This window comes from Nipponia nippon, unplaced genomic scaffold (assembly GCF_047370975.1).
Source record: "Nipponia nippon isolate SJK-2023a ecotype South Korea unplaced genomic scaffold, ASM4737097v1 scaffold_40, whole genome shotgun sequence".
Lineage (NCBI taxonomy): Eukaryota > Metazoa > Chordata > Aves > Pelecaniformes > Threskiornithidae > Nipponia > Nipponia nippon.
The window spans coordinates 20,070-47,399 of NW_028262359.1; the positions used below are offsets into that span (position 1 = coordinate 20,070).

The window sequence follows — 27,330 nt, forward strand, 5'->3', positions numbered from 1 at the left end:
CCCTCACCTGCACCCCAGCCCGGAGGACGTGGCGGGGGGTGCGTTTGCAACCCTGTACTGGGGGTGCCGGATCTCCCTTGGCCCTGGGATGCCAGGATAAGGCCAGGGCTGCTGCCGCACTGTGCCCGCTTACTGTCCTTGCTCAGAGGGACCCTGTGCCCGGCTGGTACCTGGGTGAGAGCCTGGAGCCAGGTCAGGCCAGTGCAGATTGTCAGGGGACAGCTGAGAGGACTGGGATGCCTGCAAGAGTCACAAATCCACCCTGGAGCCCAGCCAGGGGTGAGTGTCCCAGGGGCAACAGCCCCTCCACACCCCCGGGGACGTGCCCGCAAGGGGACAGGGGTCACCGGCCATGATGCTGCGGGATGCTGCCCTCACCGCTCATGATATTGGTCCCGGAGGCAGGGGACACGTGCCAGCCCGCCCGCGTCCCCGCTCCACCCCGCAGCATCCCTGCCCGCCCCGCCACGGCTCGGGCCCCCGAACCCCCGCTGAGTGACGGGGTGGGAACAGGTGGGACGCGCTCGGGGCAGCTGCTGCCGTGCAGGTCGGCCCCGGGGGGCTATTTCGGGGCGTGAGCTCAGCGTCGGCAGCCGGGAGAGCTCCGGCCACATTCCCTGACCCACAGCACACCAGGCACTGCCGCTTCCCCACCAGTGGGCCGCCAGTGACCAGGGGGTCCCCCACCTGCACCCCTGTAGCACCCTACCCATGGATGTTTTTGGCTGGCAGCAGGAATGGCGCCAGGAGCCTGGCTAGCCACCCCCCAAGCCCAAATACCCCAGCAATAAAATCCACAGTGCCCCCTCCCCGCGGCGGCGGCCCCGGCAGCACCTGCGAGGGCCGGCACATGGCTGGCAGCGGGGGTCCGGACCGCCGGGTGCCTGGGGCTGGACATGCCTCAAATATTTTCCGTGCTGTATAAGCACCCGTGCTACACTCCCCCTCCTCTGCAGGGAGGGCAGGCGCCCGTGGCCCCCCTGCCCACCAGCCCTCCCTTTCTCTCCGCTGATACCCAGGCAGCAAGAAAGCAGGAAAATCATTTAATTGATGAATGCGTCTTTCCGAGGAGACATCAGCATCCCCCACCCCACCCCGGAGCCTTGGGGGGAGCTGGGTTCCTCCAATGTTTAATATGGGATGATTAAAGTATCAAAATAGTGAGAGAAGCCTCAGCGAGTGCAAAGGGGGAGTGATGGGGGTCCCGGAGCCAAGGAGGGGTGGGATGCTGGGCTGCAGGACCCCGACGAGAGCTGGGTGTTAGTTGGCAGCACACGAGCTGGGGGGGTAATAAATGAACTTTGAAAGCTGCAGGCTCAATACCATAGAAATGGAAAAGTTACAAAAATACTGCAGATCTTGGAAAACGATGCAGGCACTTGGGAAGGAGTAGGAGGGCAGAGCTGGCTGGGGCCGTGGGCGGGGGGAAGCCCCGCGGGAAGGCAAAGAGCAGCTCCAGGAGTGAACCCATTGCATCCCCCCCATCCTGAGCAGAGGCACTGTGGCTTCCAGCCCTGCTGCTCCCCAGAGGGACCCAGGCTGAAGAAGATGCTCATGGAAGGGGCTCAGTGCCTCCCAGGAAAGCTGCGGAAGAAAAGGAAGAGGAGGAGGAGGAGGAGGATTTAGCCAGCAATAAGGCATTGGAGGTTAAAGGAGGCTCTGTGCGAGAGCTCAGCGAGGGACCATGCTGCTCCTTGCACCCCTTCGCACAGGAGAGGGCGAGCCGCCTACCTCGCCCTCTCCTGTGCAGAGGAGAAGAAAGGAGCATGAGTGGGAACGACAAAGGCACACAAATATCCCCTAAATTATAGAGCTCCCCAGCCCCGCGTCCCGGGGCTGTCGGGTGAGCCCTGAGCCGGTGCACCCCAGCTCCCACCCCAGCCTGGTCCCTCCGGGCGCTCTGGCCGTGCCCTTGGGTGCGCGTGGGAAGGTGGGCTGGGAGGAGAAGCGGAGATGCTGCTGCAGCACCAGCTTGGAGTGGTGGCTGGGTTAGTACCGGCGCTCTGGGTGCGGGCAGAGCTCTGGTCTAGCCCAGGCAGCCCTCCGCTCGAGGCGGGTTGTCTTAAATAGGAGCGGTCGGGCGGGCAGCAGTCTGTGCGGTGAGCGGCGGGAGGGCGCGGGGCTCAGTTCTGCTCCTCGTCCCGCAGCTCCGAGGGCAGGAACTTGTACTGCTGCTGCCGGATCATGGCCAGCTTCTTCCGTGCTTCCTCTAGCTCCCGCTCCTTGCGCAGCATCTCCTCCTGGGCGGCGATGATCTGCCGGGAGAGAGCCCTGGGATCACATCTGCCTCTGACAGGGATGGCCGGAGCCTCTGCCATGGCATTGCTGAGCCCAGAGCCAGGCTCTCCGGCTCCTGCTTCCCCCCCGTCACAGCCACAGCCTCCCTGGGCTGGTGTGTCCCTGGGCACGAGGGCTGTTGTCCCTGCGGTGGGACCACAGTCCTCTAGAGATAACGGGGAGCAGCACAGCTCCTGGGGTAAAGCCCCCACATGCCCTGTTCTCAGCTGCAAGCCTGTGGCCAGGAGGCAGCACTGGGACCCGTGGCACCCCATACCGGGCAGCTCTCACCCCTTAAGCGGTGCTCTGCCCTTCACACATGCCACGGACACTGGGATGGTGCGGCCACTGCGCCAAGGAGAACCCAGAGCGTTATGCTCCTGGGAGTGTGCGCCATCACTGGCTGTGCCTGCTGCTACACATGGCAGGACGAGGGTGAAGCCACAGTGTTCAACTGGCGCTGGGTGGGATGGGTGCACCCACAGCATTTTTGTGAGGGTCTCTGGAGACATGCCCCATGCCGGTGGGTGGCAGGACATGCTCCTGAGACAGGCATGCACAGGTTGCAGTGGCAGCCAGAGCTGCCCCTGCTCCATCAGAGCTGCCCTGTTCCTCACCTGTGCAATTCCTCCAACCATCTTCTCCTTGACCACCACCGTCTCATCGTGGTCCTGGAAGGCAGCTGCCTTCTGCGCTGCCTTCACCAGATTGTCCGATGCTCTCTTTACCGCATTGCCAGCGGCCTGCAGCAAGGAAAGAGTGGAGCAGCAGCCTAAGTCCCAGCCCCAGGGTAAAGGAACCCCTGCTCCAGGCCAGGCTGGCTGGCAGGAGAGGCAGCCAGGCGCGCTGGGAGCTGCAGGCAGGGATTCCTTTACATGGCTCGCTGCCTTGCCAGCCGCTCATGACCATTTCAGGCGCTGCTGCTCCCAGCTGGGCTCTGGCTCCTGTCTGAGCCATGGGGCAGGGACTGGAGGACAGCCCTGCTGACCCTCCCCAGCCCTTGGCCCCAAGGGACCAGCGCTAGGACCCGTGTTAACCCCCCAGAGCATGGGCATTAACCTCTTGTGTGCCATGGCTTCTGAGTATTAAGGGTGCTACAAAATATGCCCCCCAAACATTAACCTCTCAAATGCCAGTGATGCAGTGCACACATTTCAGGCGTTCATGTGCCCGTTCATCATCCCTGAATGCTGCCGGGCTCAGCACCCCAGCATCACTCACACGCCTGGCATGCAGCTAGCGGCTAAGTCCAAGCGACCTGAAGCCTGTGCTCCGATGAGCTCACCGTTGATGGCACGCAGGCAGAGAGAGTGAGCCCTGGGGAGCACCCATGTGTCCTCACCCCACTCCCACCCACCCCTCGAGCAGCTGCGAAGAGGCAGCTGGGGCTGGAGGGGCAGCCCGGGACTCACCTGGAGCCGCTTCATAGCCTCCGAGTCATGGTCAGCCTTCACCTTGCAGGCCACCAGGAGCTGCGCCGTGGAGGCAGCCACCTGCTTGGCGGACGAGATGAGCTTCTCTTCGCTGGCATGGCCCTGCACCGCTGCATTGGCGGCTTCGCACAGGTTGTTGGTGGCAGCAGCGACCATGCGTGCCTGTGGCGAGAGAGGCTGTCAGGCTGGGTATAGGAGCCTCCCCCGGGAGGGTATGCCCTGACTGGCCCCAAGGAGGTTGTGGGGCATGGGATGGCAACAAGCAGCTTCCAAGCCATGTCTCAGGTGGTGGGAGAGGGAGCAAGAGGCATGGCTGCTTCTTCCACTGAGGAGAAGCGCAAGGGCAGAGCATCCTCATCTTTGCCATCTGAGCCAAGAGGAGGGACCCCCATCCCCTGTGCATGACCTTGATACTCACAGCTGAAATGAGTCCCTGGGACCACTGTCCATCATCCACGGCGTTGGCGGGGATGGCGCCCACCTGCGAGGAAGGAGAGGAGGAGTAAGGCTCACTGCCCCGTGCACCCCTTGCCATGGGGCACAAGGGCTACAAGCAGCCCCGGGAGAAGGGAGAACCCACCACAGCCCTACGTTTCCCTGCTTCTTTCTCTCTTCCAGCCTTACCTTTCCTTGGGCCACTAATTCTCGCTGGGCCGCTGAGGCTGCCTTCACCAGGGCGCTTGTGGCTGCAGCAATGGATTTGGCAGCTTCCAGGATCTGCTCCTCGAAGTTCAGGCTCTCGTCTGCTTGCTGCGGGCAAAAGTGAGGTGTGAGTCCCAGGCAGGGGTGCTGGGACATACGGAGCAGAGCAGGATGATGGCTGCAGGGGGCTGAGGGGGCACATATAAAGCTGGATAAGGGCTGTGGGGTGCAGAAGGGCATGGGCTGCCCGAGGAAGGTCCAGCTGGTGATGTGGGAGGCAGCGGGAGCGCAGGAAGAGGGACCGGCTGTCGGATGGGGCTTCACATCTGGCTGAAGCACAGGCAGGAGAGCCCCAGCCCACCCCACGCTGAGGCGCAGGGGTCAGCCAAGGCTCAGCACCACTACCTTGGGCTTGGCTCTTGGTTTCAGCTGCTCCAGCTTCTTGGCTGCAGCCTCAATAGCAGCCGCTGCGCCCAGCAGCTCATTCTCAGCGATGACAGTGGGGTCTTCTGGATCAACCCACTCCGTCCCTAGAAAAACCAGGAAGCGAGGAAGGTTAAACCTGCATGCAGCCTCATTTCTGCCTTGCCCTACCTCCTCTGTCAGCTGCTGAGCCCTCCACCCTAATCCCAGCCCTCGGTCCTGCCCCTTTGAGCAGGACCTTTCCTTACCTTTCATGGCCTCAGCTGCCTGGATGAGCTCGGTGACAGAGCTGGCCACGCGTTTGGAGTAGCCTGCCAGCTGCTGCTTCAGCTCGTGAGTTGGCTTCTGCAGGATCTGTGGGGAAGGAGCAGATGTAAGCACCTGGAAAAGGGGGACCTCGTAGGTCTGTTCGGGGTGTGCTCCCCAGGGAAGGAGACAACATTCGGTGTTGTCTGAGATGCCTTCTTGAGTGACCCTGGCTGGTTTCCCCCTGCCCGAGGACAGGATGAGCTTCCCCTTAGCCCTTCTGTATCCACAGCTTCTGGGACATCTTGCAGACACAAGACCCTCAGCACAAGCCTTCCTGCACTCAGCAGCTACCCGCTCCAGGATTTCTTCCCCCCGCCCACAGCATTTTGAGCTCCAGAAGCATTTCCCCCTCACTGTCCCCATTTTGGAGATTTGTCTTCAAACACAAGCTGGGCAAAGTGGGGGACCCTGGAGCCACATCCCAGCTCAGGAGGGCTGGCCCTGCTGGGACAAGGTGGCAGGCAGAGCCGTGAGGGTCCTTCACTGGGGTGGGAGGGACACATGCACACACCACAGCACACACGTGTGCACACACACAGGGTCTGTACGCACAAGCAGAGCTCACCGCTGGCCCGACTTGCACCGCACAGGCAGCAGCTGCCCATCAGCTAGAGCGGGTGTGAATACATACGCACACACGCGGACCCCAGGGTCCCTGTGGACACACGCCAAGTGCCACCCCAGCACTGGGCTGGGCACACAGACACGCTGTGAGCAAGGCTCATGCTGAGGTTAGACACCAGCAGGCACCCCAATGTCGCCTTACTCACCGGCTGACGGGGAGGGAAGGAGAAGAGAGAGAAGAAAGCAGTGAACGCCCTGGCCGGGACTCGCGGGTGCTGGGGACGGGGGGCACGGGGAGGGCAGGAGAAGGTGGGTGCTCTCCTGTGAGGGGTGAAGGGCAGCCAAGAGGAGAGGAGGTGGGAATGAAGGATCAGAGGTCCCGGGTGGGGAGCTGCACTGCCATCATTAGCTCACACTTCAGCCTCGCAGGGCCGGGGGAGCCAGGGCACCTGGATGAGGCTTCCACGGCCGGAGGAGCCACCTACGCCCAGAGCAGCCATGGAGCCGCTCCCCTCCTCGCCCCCTTTACACCTTATTTCTCCCCACCCTGAATTGCTTCACTGCAGTTTTCAGCCACCGGATCTCTGCTTTTGGAAGGAGAGACCTATCGTTACCAAATACCAAGTCCCTGTGGAGGTTCAAATTCCTTCCCCTCCCCAGTGAAATATGCAGGCTTTTGCACTCCTCCGCCGGGAGCCGTGTTTTCCATCCCGAGTCAAATAGCCCTCTTTCTTGAACCCTAACCATGCTTGTTCAGTCTCCGTGCAAGGCACTTCTTCCCATGGGGACCCAGCATACGGCAATGGACTTTCTGCTGCCAGGGAGCAAGGCAGCATCGCATCTGCCATCTCCCCTCCCATTCCCCTACATCCTTCCTGCTCGCAGCTTTCCAGGAACCTGCTGCCCTCCGATAAATGTGACCCACGTGCTTTGCTCCTGCCTTCACAGACCAGAGTGCTGTGGATGCTGCGGGGCCGGGGGGGGGCATGGCTTCATCCTGGACTTGCGTGGGGCCATCCCAAGTAAAGTCACCGGAGCTGCATGTGGCTCGGAGTTTCTGAGCTGATGGCACACAGCGATGGCTGGTTTGCCCTCATAAGCGCATCCAGACTAAATGCCACATTATTAAGTTTGCTATCTGCTCTGAGAATGTGTTTAAAACTGCAAAATGGTCTCTGTCTGGAGCTGAAGGAACCCTGGAGGCCATGAGCTTACTAAGATGCACCTCCAGTGAACATTTCACGGGATGTACCAGTGTATGATATACAACAGATGTTGCATGGCAGCTGGACAGTTACATCCCAAATACAGGGGAACAGCATGTTCCTGCAAGTAGGCTGACCTGGGGCACTGCCACACTCAGTCATTAGCCCCAATCATCTGTTAACAACAGGTCAGCCAGAGAATTTCTCCTCCGCACTCCATCCTTGGCTGCCACGACTTACGTGTGGCTAAAGCATCTTCCAGACAGACATCTGATCTAGATGCAGAGGACAGAAAACTCACTGGTCCCCGTGGAACTGTACCCCAGTGGTTACCTCCTTTGGATAAAACCACCCTTTCACTTCCCCTCCGCCCAGCTTCAATGTCTAACCATCGATTCCTGCCCACCGCCTCTTTGTGCTGCCAGTGTTGGTTACTCTCTGCCTAAAGGGGCTTTCCCTGCAGGAAACCGCAGTTTGAGCTCCACCGCCTTGTACCTGGTGAACCTGAACAGCAGACTCTCACCAAGCCCTTCTAACCAGCTTAGTGAAACCTTGCCAGGGAGCCGAGTCGCCCTCAGTCTTTGTCCTGACCCCGCCTCGAGGGCTCTCGCAGCTCCGCGGGCTGGGTGTGTGCATCCCTCCAGTGCCCCTGACCACCTCTGTGATCTTGCTAAGGACGCAAACCGCTGGAAGGACCTCACTGGATCCTTTCTACCACTCTACAGTCTTAATTTGCTTCTTGTAAACTACACTCATCTTGTAGGACAGCTAATGAAAGCAGCCAGCTGAAGTCCTTGGGAGGACTCAGATAGAGGAAGACCGGATCAAAAGGGTGCAGCTGGTGCTTGCAGTCAACACCTCTGCTATCGCGGGCACTGCCCATCTCCCACTCTGCTGTGACCTTAACAAGCTCTGTTTTCACACTGCCTGAAGTCTCTTACTCCCACCACTTTTACTGGAAGCCGCTTCAGGATTTTGCTCCCATGTTGTCGAATTTCCAGCCTCCATCTGTTTATGGCCAGTTAATCTCCATCTGTTGTTAGCCAAATACCTTTTTTCAGAGCCTGTTCATCTCTCTGACATCTGCTTCCACAGCAGGGGCTCAGCCATGTGCTGTGCCGGCCCAGGCAGTGAAGGGAGACATGCAAAGACCTCAGCGGGAGGAGATGCAGAGCCCGGATGACTTTGGGAATTTGGGGAGCACCCTGGCATCCATGGGCAGCCTCTGCCCACCCTGGGAACTGGGGTGGGGATACTCACCACCAGCACATGCTCCAGCAGCTCCAGATAGCCATCAGCACACTCCTTGCCAAAGCGCAGCGCCCGCTGCCGCACGTCCCCGCTCACCTCCGGGTGGTAGGCGGCTTCCTGAAACACGGAGACAGGGAAGCCCCAATTCACATCCAGCACCATCCCTGCCGGCAGTCATGGCCACCCACAAACCTGTGCTAGACCCACGTCCCCTGCCCGCCCCACCTTGCAGGCGCGCAGCATATCCGCGATGGCACGACGGCTCAGGTTGGCCGTGGCAATGACGTCCTCCTGTCGACATGAGTTGCCAGCAGCCACCGCTTTGGCCGTGGCCATCGTGATGCCTTTTGTCATACGGATGAAGTCCTCTGGGGTGGAGACCTTGGCAGGAGGCACGGGGGAGGAGAAGACCTGCGAGGCGAGAGGCGGCGGTGAGGCACGGGGCAGCTGGTGAGGGGGATGGCAGCTGCAGCACCGCGGCTGTACTCACTGCCAGCTCTTGGCGTATGTGCTCTATCGTGGCCTCCAGTGCCCGCGTCCCCTTCGTGGCCTCGTCCTCGACGGCCTTCACTGTCTTCAGCAAGGAAGTGACGTTCGTCACCATCACCTGTGGAAGGGAGAAGAGAGCCAGGTGAAGCCCCACACAAGCTTGGGCTGCTGCTGGCACCTGTCTCTCCCTCATGGTTTGGTCCAAAACGACCCTGTTCCCATACACTACTTGCAGCACCTCATCTTGTTCTCCCACCAATGCATGTTGTGCCCCACCTTTTATGTGCCCCTTCCTCCCCCACCTTGCCCTGACTGCCTCCCAGTTGTTCTCCTGCCCCCAGACAGGCAGAGGAGCCCCCCTGCTCTTTCTCCAGCCCCCTCCCGGCCCCATCCCCTCCTTCCCATCACGCCCAGCACAGACCTTGGCAGAGTTCTTCAGCTGGTAGACAGCAGGGTCATCCCCAGCTTTGCCAGCAGCTGCCTTGGTGGCACCGATCAGATCCCCAAGTGCCTTGGCCACATCCTTCACAGCATTGATCAGGACTACCTGGGGAGAGCAAGACCAGGACAACAGCTTGGCTACAGTCACACGCAGGCTGGGGCTGGTGTGGCCCAGCGATGGGAAATTTGGGCAGCCCAAGACACACAGTATACATGTATACAGCATACAGCACAGCCAGGACAAGCCAAAGCCCAGCCAGCCCTCTCCATGATACACAGAGTCCAGCCCAGAGCACCAGACAACACCTTCAACCCTCAGCCCCTTCAAGCAAGCTACGAGCAGCTTCTGTTCACCCCACACCTCCCAACCCACCTGAGTCTCCGGGTCCTCAGATCCCAGGCTGGCGGCACCCAGTTTCACCACCTCGGCCAGGCGGGTGATGGTGGACACTGAGGACTGGGCAGCCTGTGCTAGTTTCTCCTGGCTGGCCGTGGCGTTCTGCACCAGCACCTTGGTGTCCTCCACCAGCGCCTTGGCTGTCTTCAAGATGCCCTCCCTGGGGAGAAGAATGGAGTCAGAGAGGACACAGCCCTCTACAGGCACACATGGTCCTTGGGGTGTAGAGAGACTGTGGACCCTGCCTTCTGTATGCACAAGCTGGAGGGGAAACAGAGTCAGCGTGACCTGAACTTGCAGCTCTCCACGGAGCTGGTCCACTGCTCAGAAAGACGGGAGACCACGGGACACAGTCTGACCCCTCGTCTCTGTCTGAGCAGAGGCCGGACGAGGTGCCTGGGTACCTGTGGTCAGCGAAGGTCTCCGAGTTCTCCCGGTTGAGCGTTCCTGCTGTGGCAAACATGATGGTGGTGTCGAGGTCAGCAATGATGCCAGAGACAGCACTGGCTGCTGTGATGCAGGCTTGCGTCCCGCGGTTCCCAGCCTGCAGGGCTGCCAGCACGTGAGACACCTGCGGGGTACGAGTAGGGTGACTGGGGAGCAGAGCAGGTTCAGGCAGCGCCCACCGCACACATTCTCCGACACCTCCCAGGATGGAGCCACTTCACACCAAGGAGGGGAACAGGGAATCACATGGTCTGGACAACCCTTATTTATTTTTACCCTGTACCTATCATGTTTGAGGGTCCAGGAGATATTGGACTGCTAATTTCCAAATGAATAAGGTTTGCATGATGGGCATCAGAAGATTGCAGCTCATTCCTGCTTTAGCTGCTAAACGCAATTTCTGTACCTGGGCAAGCACTCATAGAAGAGCAAGTTTCCCGATGGAAAGCAATCTTGGAAAGGAAGGACCTGCAGGAGGTCCTGAGCGTGTGGGCATGCGCCAGGCACTATGAACAAGTGCTTTGCTTTTCTACTCTTGCTTACAAGCCTTGCTACTCTATCACTGCCTTATCGACTAGAGTCTTTTAGAAATGTGTTCATCTGTTATTCAGAAGTATGTTTTTTAGATTGACCGATGGACAGGACACTTTCCACCACACCAGCAAAGGATGAAGGGGAGATCAATCACCCAGCATGAGCTGCAGGCTTGGCTGGAGATGCAGCAAATGCTACACCCACCACTGCAAGAGCTGATTTGGAGACCCCTGCGCTGCCACCAGTGTGTAGATCAGTCTCCCCTGGCAGGCCATCATCGGCATGTCGGCAGGCAGCACCGGGACATCGCACCCACCCACCACAGCACCAGCTGCCGTTATGGTGCCTGGAGAAGGGGATCCATCCTCCACCCCACCAGCTGGGCAGGGCGAGTGTGGCTGAGAGCCAGCAGAGCCCAGCAAGACCAGGGGAGAACCTAGCGTGGCGGCTCCAAGGGCACATGGCTCAATCCAGCATCCCTCCCACCTCATCACACCATCATCCCTCTCTCGGGGCCGCTCACCTTCTCAGAAACCTTGCGCGCACTTTCTATCAGCTCCTTCTTGGTGTAGGCATCGCTGGGGCTGCACTGCAGGGCTCCAGCCTTGGTGACCAGGGCAGCACAGCCATGACCCAGCTCCTGCACCCGGCGCTTGATGTGGGAGCCGATCTGGAGAGGAACGCGTGCATGAGAGAGCCAGCAGGGAATTAAGCTCTGCATCCATAATACCCGCTGGGAAACACCAGCCACCCCCATCCAGCTCCATTCTCCCAATCCTCCCACTCAGGAAGGGGAAAAAGGAAACACGGCTTTACTCCACGTTTCCACACCGTGTTGCAGGGGAGGTGTGAATGCTGCCTGTCCCCAGCTCCAACGGGAGGTTCAAGTGTCCCTATCCTCTGCTCCCACACCCCAGCAGACCCTGCTCTGCCCCACGGCACGCTCCAGCACTCCCCCCCATGCTCACACCTCCTCGTTCTCGGCGGTGAGTGCAGCCGGCTTGGCCTCTTGTGCCAGCTGCCCGTAGTCGTTGGTGAGTTGGTTGGCCAGTATGCCCAGCTCGTCCGGGTTGGTGGTGGATTTGGTGACCTGCAGATGGAAGAAGAGCAGGAGTTGGAGGGGCCCTACGCTGGGACAGGCAAGCAAGGAGGGCAGTTGCCTGCCTGGGTGGCAGGCAGCACTTTCTGAAGTGACAGGCTTGCTTGCACTCACCATCTCCTGCACAGTCACTGCAATGGCCTTGGCTGTCTTCACCATCGTGGTCTGGTAGTCCACAAAAGTCCCCTCTGGCTCGCCCATCGGCCCCTCATCCAGCTGCAAGAGACCATCAGGAGACTCTGGCTCTAGCTCCAGCCCAAAGACCTTGTTTGTCAGGCTTTGACACCGAGTCTTCCACTCTCCCACCCCCAGCCCTGGCCAGGTCCTCTCCATGCTCCCCTCACCTGGTTGATGGCTTGGGTGATGGAGTCCACCATGCCCCCCACAACACCCGCAGCGCTGGCTGCCTCATTCAGGGTGGTGGTCAGGTCCTCCACCGCTTCCTTCATCATCTGCACGGCCTCCTCCAGAGCCTCCTGGGTGTGGGCAGCTTGCTGCAAGGATGAGCCAGAGTGAGGGAAGGCGGGCAGTGGCTCCCCCCCTGACAGGGATGCTGCACACACTTACCCCGGGTTTCCATGTCTGGCACACGCGTGTGCACCATGCAGCACCCACACGCGAAAGGGAGCATGACGCTGACATGTGCCCCTCCTGCTCACCTTGGGGTTCCCACCCGCCTCCTTGGCTGTGTACAGCATCTGCAGGGCGGACTCAGCCAGCGTTTTGGTCTGGTCCAGGAGGTTCATCTGCTGCTGGTGGTTTGGCGTTTTGGAGGCAGCGCCGATAGCTGCCATAATGAGTGGCTCAAAGTACTGAGCCATCTGGGAGACCTAGGAAAGAGCAGCATCAGCACCAGCAGCTTCCAGTCCCGGCTGCCTTGTGCATCTCCTCCCGCCGTGAGCTCCTCCGCGCGCACCGAGCGCCTGCGTAGCAGCTCCCCATCCCTGTGGTACCTTGTGCCCCAGCTGCGAGGCCTCGGCCCGTGCTGCACTGGCCACGGGCTCAATTAGGTTGCTGATCTCCTGGACAGCCGTAATCATCTGGTTGTGCAAAGCCTGTTGCAAAGAGAGGGCATTGCATGAGGCTAAAGCAGGGCTGGGGTCACCATGTGCCGCTGGGAGCCGGGGGGAAGGACACCCGCCCCCGTTGAGCCTGCAGCAGCGCATCCCCGACCCACCTCCTGGGAGATATCTTCTCGGGGGGCCAGCTGCTGGCTGATGGCAGCGAGGGAGGCCTGGTCCACCTCCCGCATGCATCCGTTCAGGACCTCAATGGCCTCGTCACATTCCCGCTGTCCTGGAGCTTTGTCCCTGTGTGACAGATGGATCAGCCCAGCACCGGTAGGTGCTACGCAACCCCTTCGCCCCCAGCCTCGACTGGTGCCGGTGAGGGGCAGGACTCCTCTCCCGGGCTTCGGGGCAACCCAGTGGCATGGAGCCCAGGCACGCCGGCACACATCCCCACCAACCCATGCCAGGGCTGCAGGAGCAGCTCCCACGCAGGACAAGACGGTTGGCATGTTCCGTCCCGTGCCGTGCCTCCTGCCACCAGCAGCAGCCAAGGAGACGATGAGCCAAAACATCCCCAGGGATGCTTGCTCAGAGCAGGGGTACCTGCCAGCAGGGACAGCGCCACAGTCAAGTGGGCAGGACTCTCCTCACCTCATGTTGGTGATCAGCTTCTTGATGGAGTCTGAGACTGTGCGAGAGTGGCCAGCCAGCACCGACCACTGCGGCGGGTCCTTGGGGTTGACAGCCAGAGAGCGGGCAGTCTGGATGAGGCCAGCAGAGCTCTCCAGCATGGTCTTGGCCGAAGAGACGATGGGCTCCATGGCTCTGCGCCCCTGCACAGGGAGACGATGGGCTGGTGAGGCAAGGGACTGTGCATGGGAAGCTACTCCCTCTCCTGCAACCCTCACTCTGGAGCAGCTCTCAAAGCCCAAGGCTTTCTGCCACCTCCCCATCACACCCCCTCAAAGCACTAGCCCTGGACTGGGACTCCATCCCAAGCTCAGGGGGAGGCACAGCTCCTCTCCACCCTACAGCAGCCCCTGTCACAGCCAGGCCACATCCTCCCTGCCCCTGCGGCATCCCACCTCCGGGCTGATCTGGGCCGGAACGGTGGCAAACTCCGGGTTGGAGGCGAAGGCCGTCAGGTTATCCACGGCCTCTATGAGAGGGGCAGTGGCGGCGCGGCACCGCTCCCGGTTCTCCTCATTGAACTCGCCATCCAGGGCCTGGTGTAGAGAGACCAGAGCAGTTATCCAACCCCCACCATGCCCCAAATCCCATCCCCACCATGGTGCCCCGACAGGGAGGCCGCACCTTGATGGTCTTCACCAGGTTGGCCGTGCTGTTGGCCACCTCCTTGGCTGATTGGACAAACTGGCGCTTGGCCACAGGGTTGGCGGTGCGGGAGGAGGCCAGGCGGCATGTGTTGCAGAGGGCCGAGGTGTGCTTCGCTACGATGGTGGCTGCTGACAGCACCTGTGGGGAAAAGCAGGGTAAGGCAGGATCCACCATGACTCCCCATCCCCACAGCAATCCCTTCTCGCCAGCCCCATGTGGGGCACCAGTAACCACAGGGGTCCCTCTTGGGATCCAAGAAGGATTGCCAAGGTCCTGCATGCCCATACAGCCCCCCATCTGGACTCTCACCATTGCACCAAAGCTGCCAGCTGGTTCCCAGTACACCTGATGAAGCCCAATGAGACACTAGCCATAATCTTGGCCAACTCCTGGAATGCAGCTCTTCCAACTAGCCTCACAATCCCTTTCGTGCAAGAAAATGCCTGTAACGGTGCCCCACCTCATGCTCACCTGGGACTGGGTGCAGGCAGGGTCCACCAGGTTCTGGCAGGCCATCTGGATGGCTTGGTTAGCTCTGGCAAACTGAGTGGGGTCTACCAAGCCCTGTTGTCCAGCCTGGCTGTTGGGATCTGAGACCCCCACAAGGTAGGCAGCCTAGGAGCATGAGAGAGGCGGTAAGAAAGAGCTTGCACATGGTGGGGAGGCTCAGAGCAGGCATGGGCTGCGGAGGAGGCTGGCAGCACTGTCCCACGGGCCAGGCTTGGAGGGGCAGGGGAGGGGTGCGTACGGCAACTACACACCAGGGATAACGCTCAGGGCTGGGACCGAGTGTGTCTCACCTGGGCAGCTGCCTCCGTCAGCCCGCAGAGAGCTTTGGAGGCGGCACTGATGGAGTCGCCGAACTCGGGCAGTTTGCTGTTCTTCGCATTCTGGGAGATGCCAGCCATGGACTCGCCCAGCACCTGCAGGACACACCACGCACTGGTTATGGAGACCATATCTTGCTGCCACAGCGCTCCCAGGCTCAGAGCTCACTGTTCTTCCTCAACAGCGGAGGAGGCACTTTTCCCTTTGCCCTCACATCCTTCCGGAACCTCCCATCCTTCCCCAAATATCTGTCCCCAGCTCAGGGCTCACCTTGGAGTTCTCCATGACGCTGTCGAGGCAGTTGAAGTAGGACATGTCGTTGACAGTCTGGGTGGGGTTCTCCAACAGCTCCTTCACCGTCTGCAGGAATACAGGTGTCACATCCAGGGGAAGAGTCTGTGCCCTCCACTTCATCTCTTCTTTGCTCCCTCCTGCCCCTCGCAGCGGGGTGCAGATCTCCCCTCCCCACCATCTCAGCACCCAGCCATCTCAGCCGCTCCACTGCCTCGTCAAGATGTGGCTTCTCACCTCCAGCTCCCGCAGGGCGTTGTCGCACTCCTTCTGGCCCGGCGCCTGCTGGGTGCACATGGTGATCAGCTGGTTGATGCTGTCCGTCACGGCCCTGCCGGGAACAGGGGAGAAAGACCCATGGATCAACGCCAGCTCCGCCACCCAGACCCACTGCTACAGCGAACACCTCACAGGGAGCAGTTCCTCCTACCGTGCTGCTGCTGCCAGCTGATTCTTGAGGTTGGGGGCTGCAGGGTCGGCGGATAGCGCCTTTGCAGCCAGCAGCAGCTTGCTGGAGGACATGGAGATGCTCTTCAAGTTGGACACCACCTGCGCCTGGTCTTCCTTATTCTGCAAGGAGCCAAGAAGAGTTACCTGCAGCAGGTTTCCAAGCTCCACACCCACCCTGGGTCTTCTCTGGTGGTTTTCAAGCTGAGCTGGTTCCCTTCATCAAACTCATCCACCAACAGCAAGGACATGGCGGCAATGCTTGCTGAACAAATGCAAGCCTCTTTCTCCCTGCTGCTGTAGTTTTGTGCAGCCCCAAACCCCATTTCACCAGTTGCGTTGGCCACAGCCACCCTAACCACTGCTGCCCAGCCACTCTGCCTGCAGTCAGCTGCCTTCCCAGCCTCCCCAAACCTCCACTGTACCCAGGATCCCTCAACAGGCGTTTGCTCTCACCGGGGACTGGCTGGCCATCTCCACTCCCGCCTGCAGGAACTCATTGAAGTCCTGCCCAAATTTGCCAGAGGACTTGGCCAGGTCTTGAGGGGTGCCACGAGACGCCTGCACCAGCTCGTTGGCAGACTGGTTGAGCCCGGCGGCTGCCTGGTTCAGCTGGCTCTGTGCCTCCTGGAAGCTCTTGGTGCTGGGAGGGAACTGGAAGCAGGGAGAGGGGTTAGGAGAAGCAGCGAGGAGGATGGAGATGGGAGGATGTAGGTCTGGCACATGCTTGGGGATATGCTACAGAGGAACCTGGTGGGGACAGACGGGCTTGCATCCCTACAAGGCTTCCCCCTTCCCCTCCCGCCCCTGCTCAGCTCACCGAATCCGTCAGAAGCCTCTTGCTGGCCTCTCCCACCATGCGGATGGCAGCATCCACATCCCGCTGCCCTGGCAGGCAGTTGACACAGCGGCTCAGGGCCTGCGACACCGCCTTGGCCACCTGCAGAGAAGCAAAGAGTGGTTACGGTCCCCCAGCCAGCCCCATGCCCTTCCCATGGGCTGGCGGGGGGCACCAGGGTCCCTGTTCCCCCTACCTGGGCCAGGCGCTGCTGGCTCTCTGGGTCCCCGGGCTTGGCCACTGCTTTCCGCGCCTCCTCGATGAGGTTGTTGGCTTTATCCATGACATCGCTGGCGCACTCCAGCATGGCGCTCTGCGCCTGCGGGTCGGGGGTGCTGGCTGCCACGCCGCGGGCGGCCTGGCTGAGCGAGCGCAGAGCCTGGGCCACCTCTCGCGCAGCGATCCCTGCAGGGATGGAAAGGTCAGTGGCTGCCGGTGCGGCCCCCTCCCCTCTCCCAGCCCCAGTGGGGAAGCTGGTACCTGTGTAGTTCTCATTGCCCTGGGCCACCTCTCCCAGAAGGTGAGCGATGGCAGAGCTGACGGCTTTCGTGCTGTTCCCCAGGTCCTGGGCACACTTCTCCATCTGTGGGGGGATAAGTAGGGACATGCTGATGGGCTGCACCTCCAGCCTCCACCCCCTGGGGCTTCCCCACCCCAGTGCCCATCCCACATCACCCCACGCCACCCTTCCCCATGCCCTCACCGTCTCTCCCGGCAAAGGCTTGAGCTTGCCATCGCGGGCAGCTGCCTTGGCTTCCTGCAAGTCCCTCTCCAGGCTCTGCACCAGACTCAGTGCAGAGTCTATCTCCAGGGGTCCGCATGCCTCCTGAGCCTGCGATGGGGGAAAAGGGAAGGTGAGCAGGGCGACCACTCAGCCCACCCTGCTGGGGCAGAGACCATGACCTGCCACCAGGCCGTCCCTGCTGTCCCCCGCCCCAGCTCTGCATAGCCAGGGTCCCGCCATGGGATGGGACCCAGCCTCTCACCTTCTGGGCGGCCGTGCGGAGCTCAGCCAGAGCTGCAGCCAAGTTCTTGGCACACTGGCTGAGCTGCATCGCGGAGGCTTGGTCCGTGATGGTGGGGACGGTGGCCTTGGCTGCAGCTACCATCTTCCCACCAGGCTGCCAAAACAAAAAGCAGTGAGATGGGGACAAACACGCAGCATCTCTCTGCTGCCCACATGCAGCAGGTTTCTTAGGAGGGCCAGGCAGGGTACGAAAGCTGTAATGCCTGTGCCGAAGCTGGCGTGGGAGGCTCTGGGCAGCGTAGGTACCTGCAGGAAGTTCTGGCTGGCGGCAATGAGAGCCAGCTGGGCGCTGGGGCTGTCCGGCTGGGACTGGCTTCCTCGTACGCCCTGCACCAGCATTGGGATCTGCTCTGCCACCACCTGCCAGAGAGGGAGGGTCACTGGAGAGGCTTGGCTGGGAGGAGACAGATCTAATCCGGGACTGGTGACCGAAAGATCAGCTCCTCGGGGAGCTGCGTGAGGACCCCAAGGTCCTGCTCGCTCCCTGCGGCCGAGCACAGAGCCCCAGCACGGCTGATAGGAGAAGGGACAGGTACAGACGGCACAGGAGACACCAAGATCAGGATCAGGCCTGGGCTCTTACCTTGCAGCTCTGCACCAGTTGTTGCTGCGCGGCAGGGTTCTTGTTGGAGGACGCGGCGTGCTGCGCGGCAGCGATGGTCTGGGTGGCGGAGGCGGCGGCCTGCTTGGCTGCGTGCTGGGAGGGGCAGGCATGGGTTAGCACTGGTGGCAGGGCAGCCTGTCCCAAGCCCTGCCCCCCCCGCCCCCCCCCCCCCCGGGCCCAGCTCCCCCTAAACTTCTCCTCCCATGCTTCTGCCTGCGACACTGGAGCACCCCCAGCACGCTCAGTGCCCGGCATCCCAAAGTGACACGGTGTGCACAAGGGAAGGGAAGGGAGCAGCGGTGAGGTCTCTACAGGATGCAGCACAGATGCTGTACATGAAAAGGACTTTATCCCTCTGGAAGGTGCAGGGCTGTGGTGGCTCCTGGCCAGGTCTCGCTTGCAGACCGTGCCTGCTTGCCGTCCGTGGCCCCTTGCCCGATATCTCACCTCTAGTTTGTGCACGAGCTTCTTCTTGATGGCATTCTGGGCTGCGGCGTTGGTCGCCATGCGGAGCCCCTCTGCTGCCTCACGCAGCCGCTGCTGCTGCTCCTCACTGTCTGGGTGGGCTGCGGCTCCCTGGAGAAAGCAGGAAACCCATCACACCTTGCAGGCACCACCAGGTCCCTTGTCTGCACCGACGGCGTCAGATGGGGCTGGGGGCTAAAGCCAGTGTCCATCCTCCCCCACACCACTGACCTTTGCAGCCTCCACCATCTTGGCAGTGGCATCAGCCAGGATCTTGGCCGCGCTCAGCAGCTTGCGTGAGTTCTCCAGGTCCGTCTCTCCCTCTGCGTCGGCTTTGATGGCATTGACGAGGTCGGAGGTGGCCTGGGCCAGAATACGAGCCTGCCGCACCATTTCCCCTGGGACAGAAAGGAAGGGTGGCCTGTTAGCAAGTCCCACGGGCTCTCCAATACCTCCCCATCTACCATGCTCTACCCCAGGTGCCATCAGCTGCTCTCACCAGCATCGCCCATAGAGCTGAATATGTTCTCGGTGACATTGAGGATGGTGTCGGTGGCCTGGTCGTAGCGCCCGATGGGCTGCCCGCCCAAGGCATGCTGCTTGATGTGCTGCAGCAGGTCGTTCAGGGCCTGGGTGACGGCTGTGGCTGCCATCCCCACCTGCTTCAGGAGCTGGTCATCATCGGTGGCCGCCTTGGAGGCCTCCACGCAGCCCTCCGCCGACTTGGCCACCAACTTGCCAGCCTCGATCAGCTGCTCCTGGCAAACTGGGGAGCTGATGGTGGGAGCCACTACCTGCAGGGGAGGAGAAAGCCTGGGCAGTAAGCGTGGTGAGCTCCTTGTAGGAGCTGTGCAGGGACAGCTGTCCCCAACTTGTGCTCCTCCAAAGAGGATATTCAGTGCTTGGGCACAGTGACAGGGACCCCAGCCCAAGGCAGCCCACGCTTCTGGTGCCAGACCCCTAACATCCCACCTGAGGACATGTGGTCTTGGCACACCTACGACCCCACCAAGCGTTAACCTGGCTGCTTACCTTGGTGCAGGCCACCAGCTGGGAGGTGGAGAGGGCGCACTGGGTGGCAGCAGCTATCACCTGTGTCTGCAGTGCCGCGTCCTCCGTTTTCTGAGCCACGTTTTTGGCTTTGAGCACCAGCGTGGCGGCGGTGCTGGCCACCGCCTTCGCCAGCTGCATAAGCATGTCCTGGGGGGGGACAGAGAGTGTCAGCGTGGGAGCCACGGTGGCAGAAGCACCTCTCGTGAAATATTCAGCAGGGAAACGTGAGCTCTCAGGGGCCTTTCATCCACTTTGTCTCAGCACTGGCAGCACTGAACATATGGAGTGTCTGACAACACCTTCACCCCATCTCTACTGTGTGCTACAGCCGGTGGAGAGGCTGTAACCTGGCCTTGAGCCACAGCCTGCACCACAGCACCACCACAAACGCCACCCAGAGCAGCTCGGGCAATGCTCAGCATCATCCCAAAACTCACGACCTGCTCACTGCCCACTCCCCAGGCAACAACCTGCGCCGAGGTCCTGATTGTACCACAGCAACAACCTGCTGCAAGGCACTGCCAGCACTGCCAAATGGCAAAAAAAAGGACAAACCCCTCCGGCCAAATGGCGGGCACAAGCTGGCCACGACACAGCCACACCAGGGGCAGCTGCCTGCCCACGGGCTCACCCCACCAGCAAGAGGTGAGCGGGAGATGCTGCCCACACTGGTCACCTATACTGCAAGCATGACAGCTATTTTCTAGCTTGTTAGCGACAGACCACATCTCTGCTGTCATTCCCGGGGCTAAAGGAGAGGTATAATGCAGCAACCAGCCTCCTCTCCCCCAGGGGCGGCACGAAAGGCACTGGGCCGCCCTGCCAGCATGCAAGAGGCACACAGCAAACTGCTTTCCCGCAGGGCATCAGAGGTGAGAGCACGCTGCAGACATCAAGATTAGCTCCCGTGGCACGCTGCCAGTGAAAACTGGCAGCACCAGCGCTAGACAGCAATCGCTCAGGGCGAAGACCTTGGTATGCAGGGCAGCGCTCTGCCTGCTGCGCCTGCAATCCTCCTGCCACGTGTGTGCTCACGGTGAGCGGCCCCACACCCTGCACCCAGCACCAGCTAAGTCTCCGTCCACCAAGCCAGAAGTGTCACGGCCTCCCCTCGCCTCCTGCAAGCCAAGACTACTCCCACTGCAATCCACCACCTTTCCAGACAGGAGGAGAGACCAGAGAGCGCATGCACCCAGCTCCAGAGTCCCCAGGCTGCTACATCTGAGCCCACGGAGGGAAGTAGATACACTCGGGTCTGGCAGCTGCAGGGCAGAGGATCCCACTGCATGTCTGCAAATTTTCTTCCAGGTCCTAAATCCACCCCTTGGGGCTGCCCTGTCCTGGCACTGCCGCCTGGCCAAGCACGGCTTCCTGCCCTGGTGCTAGCTTTTCTCCTCCCCTTGGTTATCTGTCCAGGCTTTTCTGCTCGTGTTGAGGCTGTGTGACCATGAACAGAAATCCCTTCTTTCTGGAGTCTGTTTTGGTTTATACTACAGCTGGATCCTCCTCCCCAGCACGGTGTGCTACCTCCCTTGGGCTGGAAGAAGCATTCGTGGGAAAGCAAGCTGGCTGGAAGTCAGCTCAGCCAAAATAAACTACCCGACAAGGCTCCAGCCACCCTGGGTCTCCAATGGGGGCAGGCAGGCAGCTCCCACAGGCAGGGAGCGGCAGGCAGGAGCCAAGGCAGCTGCGAAGGAGGACTTCCAGGGCAGCGCTCGCCCAAGCGGTGACCCGAGTGCATGGACTTCTGAGAACCAACCACCAGAAAAGCAGATGTTTGATAAGAGCCCCTCTCCAAAGAGTTCAGCTGACAGTCCCCAGAGGAGCACTCCTCACGGTGGAGAGGGCAGGGACCACCAAGCCATGCCTACAGCCCCCTTTTACCGTCTTTGGGTCAGAGGCAGGCAGGATCCAAGCACGTCGGCTTTCTGGGATCTACATGGGAATCCACAAGATAAGAGGCGTTATATCACAGCGGCTCTAGGGACAGAGATGGGCAACGGACTGTCCCCTCCCTCAGCAAAGTCACCGCCGGGCACTGGCCAAGCTTTGGCCTGGAGCAATCCTGCAAGGTCCTGTGCAAAGGCCGATGGTTTTAGGGAGCGGGCATCCCTGGGTGCCACCAGGTGCACTCACCTGGAACCGAGGGTCGGTGTCGCTCTCCCCGATCTGCTGCAACAGCTCCCCGCTGGTCTGGCCCACGAGTCCGGCAGCCTGCAGGAGATTCTGGCGAGGCTGCAAGAAATGAGGGAAAATCAACACCAGGTTCGTGAGCAAGCCCTAAAACCTCACCCGATGGTTCCCCTTGGCTTCTACCCTCCTCTCGGCCCCACGGCCCCTCCTGCTCCCCACCTCAGCGCTGGCAGGCTGTGCCGTTTTCAGCAGGTCCGAGACGGCGCTCGCCAGGTTCTTGGCTGCCTGCAGAAGCTGCCGCCCGTTCCCTCCCTCATCCTCCATCAGCGCGGCCAGCAGCTTCACGCCCTTGGACATCTCCGTCAGGTTCGAAGAGATGGTGGTGACAGCGCAGCCCACAGCGGTGTAGTCCGTGTCTGCTGGATCCCCTGCACAAGGAGGAGACAAGTCAGGATGGGACATGCTTCAAGTGATGCTCCAAGAGCAACCCTGCGCCTGTCACTGAAGTGGTTCTCCTTCCTGGGAGTGGGGGGAGAGAACCTCTGCTTCCTAAGCCTGAAAGATGGTTGCATCAGCTGAGTATGGGCAGGAAAGCCTGGGAAAAGAGAGCTGCACTGTGCCATGGCTGTGCCTGGAGCTATGGCAGGGACCGGACAACACATTCCTGGTCAGCCAAGGACTGGAAGGACTGGGCTGGGCACAGGCAGGGATCTAAAGGCAGGGTGAGCTGCGAGGGCATGGCCAGCTCTACAAGCATGTTAGCAGCAGTCGGGGCTGATTTAGCTCTAGCTGGGTCAGGCTGGCTCCTCCAGTCTCTGATGGAGGGCAGGAGCCACGACTTTCAGCCAGACAAGAGAGACCAAGCCTTCTCCAGAGATGAGGCATCCCTCTTCTCCAACCCTCCACACACCTGCAGTGAGGTTGACGACCGAGGCTGTGCCAGCAGTGATAGCATCCACTTGGGAGTGGATCTCATGCTTCGACTCATCCATCTTGTTTTTGCGCCAAGCTTTGGATGCCTGAAATGGGGAGAACAGGGTCAGGAGATGGTGGTGGAGGTGGTGGGTAGCTGCACCCATGCTCACACAGAGAGATGCAGGAAACAGGAGACAAGGAAGAAGGAAGGAAGAACTGCGACCACCCAAAACTCCCCAGCCCATCCTGACCAAGCAGCATGACCAAGCGTCCCCTCCACTCCTGCCCCCAGAGTGGGATACAACCCCACCTCTTTGCAGGCAGCAGATCTTCCCAGGAGCTGCTGAAACCTCTCCTGGGAATGTGGCCAGCCTCACCCAGCCCAGCCAACAATCTCAGCAAGGTCGTCCCCCACAGCACCCCACCTTCACCCAGCACTCACAGCATCCTGCCCGAGGGGCGGCAAGGTCTCAAAGTCGTCCAGCGTGGCCTGGGCTGCATGCACAGCCTGCATGCTGGAGTTGATGGTGCCGGTCAGGGCTTGCTGGGCTGAAGTCTGCAACACAGGGACAGACTGAGGTGTGCCGGAGCTTGAAATCTAGGCTTAAAGATTTGGCTCACGCACCCCCCTGCAACATGGTGATGACAGTGCTGTAGGTAGGCACCTCCACAAAGCAGGGTGCACCTACCAAAAGGGGGTCTCGCCTCTGCACCTCACACTGGGGAATGCCCCGTCCCACCATGGGTACAGGTGAGTCTCACAGTTAACCAGCTCTTGGGGAGTGGGGAGCAGATGCAGTGGGACCTGACAAGGCTTTTACAGCAAGCCCCACAGCAGGCTGAGCGGGGCCAAAGAAAACAGCCTCCTTGTGGCCTTTTCCAAGCACTTCTCCAGCTGCAGAGACACAGAGGCCACCAAAGCCAGGCACAGAGCTCTGCTGCAAACCACGCACTGGTGGGGCTGGCCAGGCACAGCAGTTTGGGGCAGCTCAACCTGAAGGAGAGGCTGCAGCTGCCGGCCAGGGGAAAATGTCAGGGTGTAGCTCAAGTTTGCAGGGAGGATGCCAGCTCAGCCAGGCCAGCAAGCACACGAGGCCAGTGGCACAGAGACTCTGCTCTTCATAGCAAGCCAACGCCTGGCCACAGACCCAAATGGATGGGTCTACACAAGCCTGATGGGCACCTTTTGGAGTTCATGTCCTATGGTGGGCACAGGGAGAGCTTACCAGGGGAGGCATGTGCCCTCGGTGCATCTGGCCACTGGTGATTTGCAGTTGAGGCTGTGGCATCGTGCCCACCTGGAAATTTTCTGGCCCTCCAGCCCCTGTCCGCATGATGGCTGGCAGGGCCACCGAGCCCAGCTCTGCCTTGCCTACACGGTTAAACTGCTGCTGCAAGACAGTCGACCTGAATCGGGGAGAAATACCAGGTGAAGGGATGCCCACGGCACCGGCACCAGGCTCTGCGGGAGTGCTGCCACCGAAGGACTGGCAGCTCTTCCTCCAGACAGCTGTGCTGCAAGCTTGGCTGGAACCCGCTTTCCATTCAACTTCTGCTTGGCAGCTAACTTGCTCCTGGAGGACTTACTTCTTTGGAGACACGGAGTCTTCCAGCATGGTGGACTCCTCATCCCCCTCCAGTCCAAAGTGGTCTTTGCTCTTTTTCTGCAGAGGGAAAGAGAAAATGTGTCAGCCAGCACATATCTCCCAGCCTTCCCCATCTCCTGCAGCCCAGGCACGGTACCGGGGCCACAAGGTCCCCTTGCCCCGTCTCCAGCTCCCCCAGCAGCACCATGTGCCAACGGCTGTCTGGAGGCAGCTGGAAGGGGCACCCTGCACCCCTCTCCGGAGAGGAGCCGGTTATCACTGCTCTTCTCAGCACAGCCTCACCTTTTTGAGGATGATGTCGATGTAGCCGGCAATCAGCTGGGCGATCTGCTCCCCCTCCGTTGTCTGCACTGAGTAGTAACCATCCTGGTAATCTCCAAAATCCTGCAACGGCAGGGCACAGGGTAGCACCGGAGCTGGGCACTGGCGGCCATCCTGAGCCCCTCTGGTATGTGCTAAGCGCCCAAGCGCCAGCCTTTGAAACAGCAGCCAGGAGAGGCACCAGAGGAGGGCAAGGCTGTCCCACTGTGGGGCAAGGCTGTCCCACCGCAGGGCAAGACCCACGAGAGGGGTGGGCGTGAGAGAAGCCCCCTATGGGGGCACCGCCGGGAAGGGGGGCAGGGTGGAGGACCAGGACTGATCCCTACCAGGGTGAAGCTCTTGGGCGAGGCTGCCCAACGCTTGATGTTGGTCAGGCTCCACTCCTGGATCACTTCCTTGGTCTTCTCGTCCACGCGCATCACGCACTCCTTGGTGATCCCCAGCAGCCGTGGCACCAGCTTGTTCTTCCCCTTCATCTTCTCCTGCGGGCCACAAGAGAAGGCTTGTGGGCTGTCCCCGGGATGGATCCATCCAGCCAGAGACCTTTGAGGCCTGCTGTGGCTACTGAACACCGTTAAAGTCACACTTTCTGGTGGTCACAACCATGACATGGGGCTTGAAAATGAGAAAAAGCGTGAACCAAGAAGTGGGAAAGCAGTGCACAGGGAAAGACAAGAAGAGGCAGAGAGTGGAGACACAGGGAGTACTGAAGCAATGTGTGTTGAAGGGTAGCAGCTGGAGACACGAGGGACGGGGGGATGCTGGAGAAGAGGAATTTTGGCCGGTGAGAGGTGGGACCGGGGGAAGCCACTGCTCTACCTTGACCAAGAAGAAGGAGACCCCGTAGGTCTTGAGGGAACGGGCAAGTTTCACGTAGCGAACTTTGGCCTCAATCTCACTCATGTTCCCGCAGTTCTTGTGGGCCTGCAACAGCAAAGAGAGAACATCATGCTAGCTTCACAGTCCCCTGGCTGTGCCACCATCGCCCTGTCACAGCCTTTCCAAGCTCTCCCCGCCCCACCGGCATCCTCTGCCCCTGCTGCAGCATCCCTCTGACCTCTGGGACCTCAGGAGCTGCCTTGCCTGCCCACCTCAGCTTCCTGCTCCTGTTTCTCACCCGCCAAGCTGCTACGTGTTGCCTCCAGACACAGGAGCAGCCTCAAGCTTTGGCAAGGAGGAACAAGCAGCCCAGGTCTCAAAAGCCCCCCTGCACGTACCATGAAGATCTTGCGCTCCCCTTTCTGCTTGATGTACTCCTTGGGCAGGAAATCCTTGAGTCTGCCAAGAGACAGCCAAGCCAGCTGTTAGCAGCAGAGCTAAGCCAGCATTTGTCTTCGACTACAAAGAGGCGCAACCCAGAGCCTCGGACAAATCCCTGCCAGGGCATGGTCTGGGAGTTTTTGGGAGCAGGAAGGATGTGGGAGAGGTTTCTACAGTAATGAAAGCTGCCCCAGGAACTGCCCTGCTGAGACTGGGGTGGAGGTGCCAAGGATGCAGCTCTTCATGCAGCATCAGGGGGGACCGTATGGTGGGCTGGGATCCCCCGCCATCAGAGCTGGCTGCATGTCCTGGGGGGTGCCAGAGGGAGCAGGAGGTGGGGCTGGCACCCCTTGCAGCCGGCGTGGACCTCCACGCTTGGGCACTGTGCTGCAGGGAGGAGAGGGGTCACACCAGAGGCGGTGCTGGGGGCTGCCAAGCTGCTTGAGCCACCTGGGGCTCCCCAGGACACTCACTCCAGAAAGCCTGGCTTGTGCTTCTGTTCGTTGTGTGACCCAAACTGGATCTGGCACTGGTAGCCAGCAAATTCACAGGCTTTGTCAAAGGAGACAGGGTGGGAACCGTTAAGGATGTCATCGCGAGCCTGTGTGGAAAGAGAAGACACTGCTGTGGGCTGGGCAGCCATGCAGCCCTTCCACTGCTCCCCTCCACGCCGGGCAGGACCTGTTTTCCAGACAGAAAAGAAGTGGCCATGGAAAAAAGGAGGATCTAGGGGCAGGCTGTCCCCTGCAGGGACCATCACCATTCCTGGGAGAGGAACAGCAGCAGGACTTCAGGATGGTTCCCACCAAGCAGAGGAGACATGGGATCCCCTGGGGAGCTCCGGAGTATGCAGAGGGCAGGGCTGGGATTGCCAGTGTTGGCTCTTACCCAGGAGATAACTGGGCATCCTGAAGTGCCCCCCCGTGGTGGTTGCTGGCCAAACCCCTCAGCCACCAGCCTTGGCAGGGGACTGGTATGGGGCAGTGGAGCCAGGCACTCTGGGGAGCTGTACCTGCACATAGAGCAGGTTGAGCTGCACCGGATCTCGCGAGTCCACGTTCTGGTCGGAGTAGAAGAACTTGCGCCGCAGCAACAGCGTTTCGTTGTCATCGATGCCTTGCTCGCGCAGGGTCCGGCCGTGGTCCAGCCAATTCACTGTAGGCAACGCCAGGGCGTGAACAAGGACAGGCGCCCAGGCAGGGTCACTCCCAGCCCTGGGGCTGCTCAGGCGGAGCAAGAAATGGATGTCCCTCTGGTGCATCCTGGCTCTCACCCCTCTGCCTGGGCTTCCAAGCAGGAGACACCCCAGGGAGTGTGGGCACATGTCCCCTCATCACAGTCCTCTCCACTGTCGCCTCCACTCCCCTGCATTGGGTCTTCCCCTTGCCAGGGTCCCTGCCCCCCTCCCCGCTACCCTCGGCACGGGCTGACCCTGTTCCCAGCTCATGCAGGCACGTACACTCGTCATCCGTGTGCAACTTCTGCTTGAGCTTCTCCATCTTCTTCTCATCTCGCAGCAAGGTCTTGTCTTTCTTGAGGGTGCCAGTAACCTCCTCCTTCTTCTCTTCCATAATCTCCCGAACAAGCGAGTACTCATCATAGTTGGTGATGCCTGCAGGAGAGCAGAGGACCAAGCTCAGCACGACATTGCTGCCAAATACAGAGCCTGGAGTGATGCAGGG

The 27,330-nt window shown here is 60.5% G+C and overlaps 1 protein-coding gene across 4 annotated transcripts in view; it reads right to left on the reverse strand.

Moving 5' to 3' along the window:
• Positions 1 to 1,027: 1,027 nt before the first annotated feature.
• The window catches only part of TLN1 (talin 1), a 35,258-nt gene continuing 8,955 nt past the window's right edge, over positions 1,028 to 27,330 (reverse strand). For all 4 annotated transcript variants that reach the window (XM_087777579.1, XM_087777578.1, XM_087777580.1 and 1 more), the window contains exons 5-57: positions 27,108 to 27,260; positions 26,661 to 26,803; positions 26,122 to 26,249; positions 25,606 to 25,666; positions 25,208 to 25,312; positions 24,715 to 24,870; positions 24,350 to 24,451; positions 24,048 to 24,124; positions 23,687 to 23,867; positions 22,903 to 23,016; positions 22,456 to 22,564; positions 21,765 to 21,973; positions 21,549 to 21,647; positions 19,392 to 19,559; positions 18,859 to 19,153; positions 18,591 to 18,757; positions 18,342 to 18,470; positions 17,874 to 17,987; positions 17,537 to 17,650; positions 17,250 to 17,384; positions 16,967 to 17,095; positions 16,744 to 16,846; positions 16,460 to 16,668; positions 16,246 to 16,365; positions 15,882 to 16,079; positions 15,409 to 15,548; positions 15,216 to 15,309; positions 14,958 to 15,047; positions 14,660 to 14,782; positions 14,331 to 14,474; positions 13,836 to 13,997; positions 13,607 to 13,747; positions 13,173 to 13,354; positions 12,689 to 12,821; positions 12,465 to 12,566; positions 12,171 to 12,341; positions 11,856 to 12,005; positions 11,626 to 11,727; positions 11,383 to 11,502; positions 10,936 to 11,082; positions 9,836 to 10,002; positions 9,408 to 9,591; positions 9,015 to 9,140; positions 8,595 to 8,711; positions 8,330 to 8,515; positions 8,114 to 8,221; positions 5,024 to 5,129; positions 4,758 to 4,882; positions 4,335 to 4,460; positions 4,129 to 4,191; positions 3,690 to 3,872; positions 2,895 to 3,020; positions 1,028 to 2,255 (exon numbers count right to left, since the gene is read on the reverse strand). In XM_087777579.1, the coding sequence (XP_087633705.1) occupies positions 2,124 to 2,255; positions 2,895 to 3,020; positions 3,690 to 3,872; positions 4,129 to 4,191; positions 4,335 to 4,460; positions 4,758 to 4,882; positions 5,024 to 5,129; positions 8,114 to 8,221; positions 8,330 to 8,515; positions 8,595 to 8,711; positions 9,015 to 9,140; positions 9,408 to 9,591; positions 9,836 to 10,002; positions 10,936 to 11,082; positions 11,383 to 11,502; positions 11,626 to 11,727; positions 11,856 to 12,005; positions 12,171 to 12,341; positions 12,465 to 12,566; positions 12,689 to 12,821; positions 13,173 to 13,354; positions 13,607 to 13,747; positions 13,836 to 13,997; positions 14,331 to 14,474; positions 14,660 to 14,782; positions 14,958 to 15,047; positions 15,216 to 15,309; positions 15,409 to 15,548; positions 15,882 to 16,079; positions 16,246 to 16,365; positions 16,460 to 16,668; positions 16,744 to 16,846; positions 16,967 to 17,095; positions 17,250 to 17,384; positions 17,537 to 17,650; positions 17,874 to 17,987; positions 18,342 to 18,470; positions 18,591 to 18,757; positions 18,859 to 19,153; positions 19,392 to 19,559; positions 21,549 to 21,647; positions 21,765 to 21,973; positions 22,456 to 22,564; positions 22,903 to 23,016; positions 23,687 to 23,867; positions 24,048 to 24,124; positions 24,350 to 24,451; positions 24,715 to 24,870; positions 25,208 to 25,312; positions 25,606 to 25,666; positions 26,122 to 26,249; positions 26,661 to 26,803; positions 27,108 to 27,260 (7,268 nt within the window). In that variant the 3' untranslated portion in view covers positions 1,028 to 2,123. The remainder of the gene's footprint in view (positions 2,256 to 2,894; positions 3,021 to 3,689; positions 3,873 to 4,128; positions 4,192 to 4,334; positions 4,461 to 4,757; positions 4,883 to 5,023; positions 5,130 to 8,113; positions 8,222 to 8,329; positions 8,516 to 8,594; positions 8,712 to 9,014; positions 9,141 to 9,407; positions 9,592 to 9,835; positions 10,003 to 10,935; positions 11,083 to 11,382; positions 11,503 to 11,625; positions 11,728 to 11,855; positions 12,006 to 12,170; positions 12,342 to 12,464; positions 12,567 to 12,688; positions 12,822 to 13,172; positions 13,355 to 13,606; positions 13,748 to 13,835; positions 13,998 to 14,330; positions 14,475 to 14,659; positions 14,783 to 14,957; positions 15,048 to 15,215; positions 15,310 to 15,408; positions 15,549 to 15,881; positions 16,080 to 16,245; positions 16,366 to 16,459; positions 16,669 to 16,743; positions 16,847 to 16,966; positions 17,096 to 17,249; positions 17,385 to 17,536; positions 17,651 to 17,873; positions 17,988 to 18,341; positions 18,471 to 18,590; positions 18,758 to 18,858; positions 19,154 to 19,391; positions 19,560 to 21,548; positions 21,648 to 21,764; positions 21,974 to 22,455; positions 22,565 to 22,902; positions 23,017 to 23,686; positions 23,868 to 24,047; positions 24,125 to 24,349; positions 24,452 to 24,714; positions 24,871 to 25,207; positions 25,313 to 25,605; positions 25,667 to 26,121; positions 26,250 to 26,660; positions 26,804 to 27,107; positions 27,261 to 27,330) is intronic.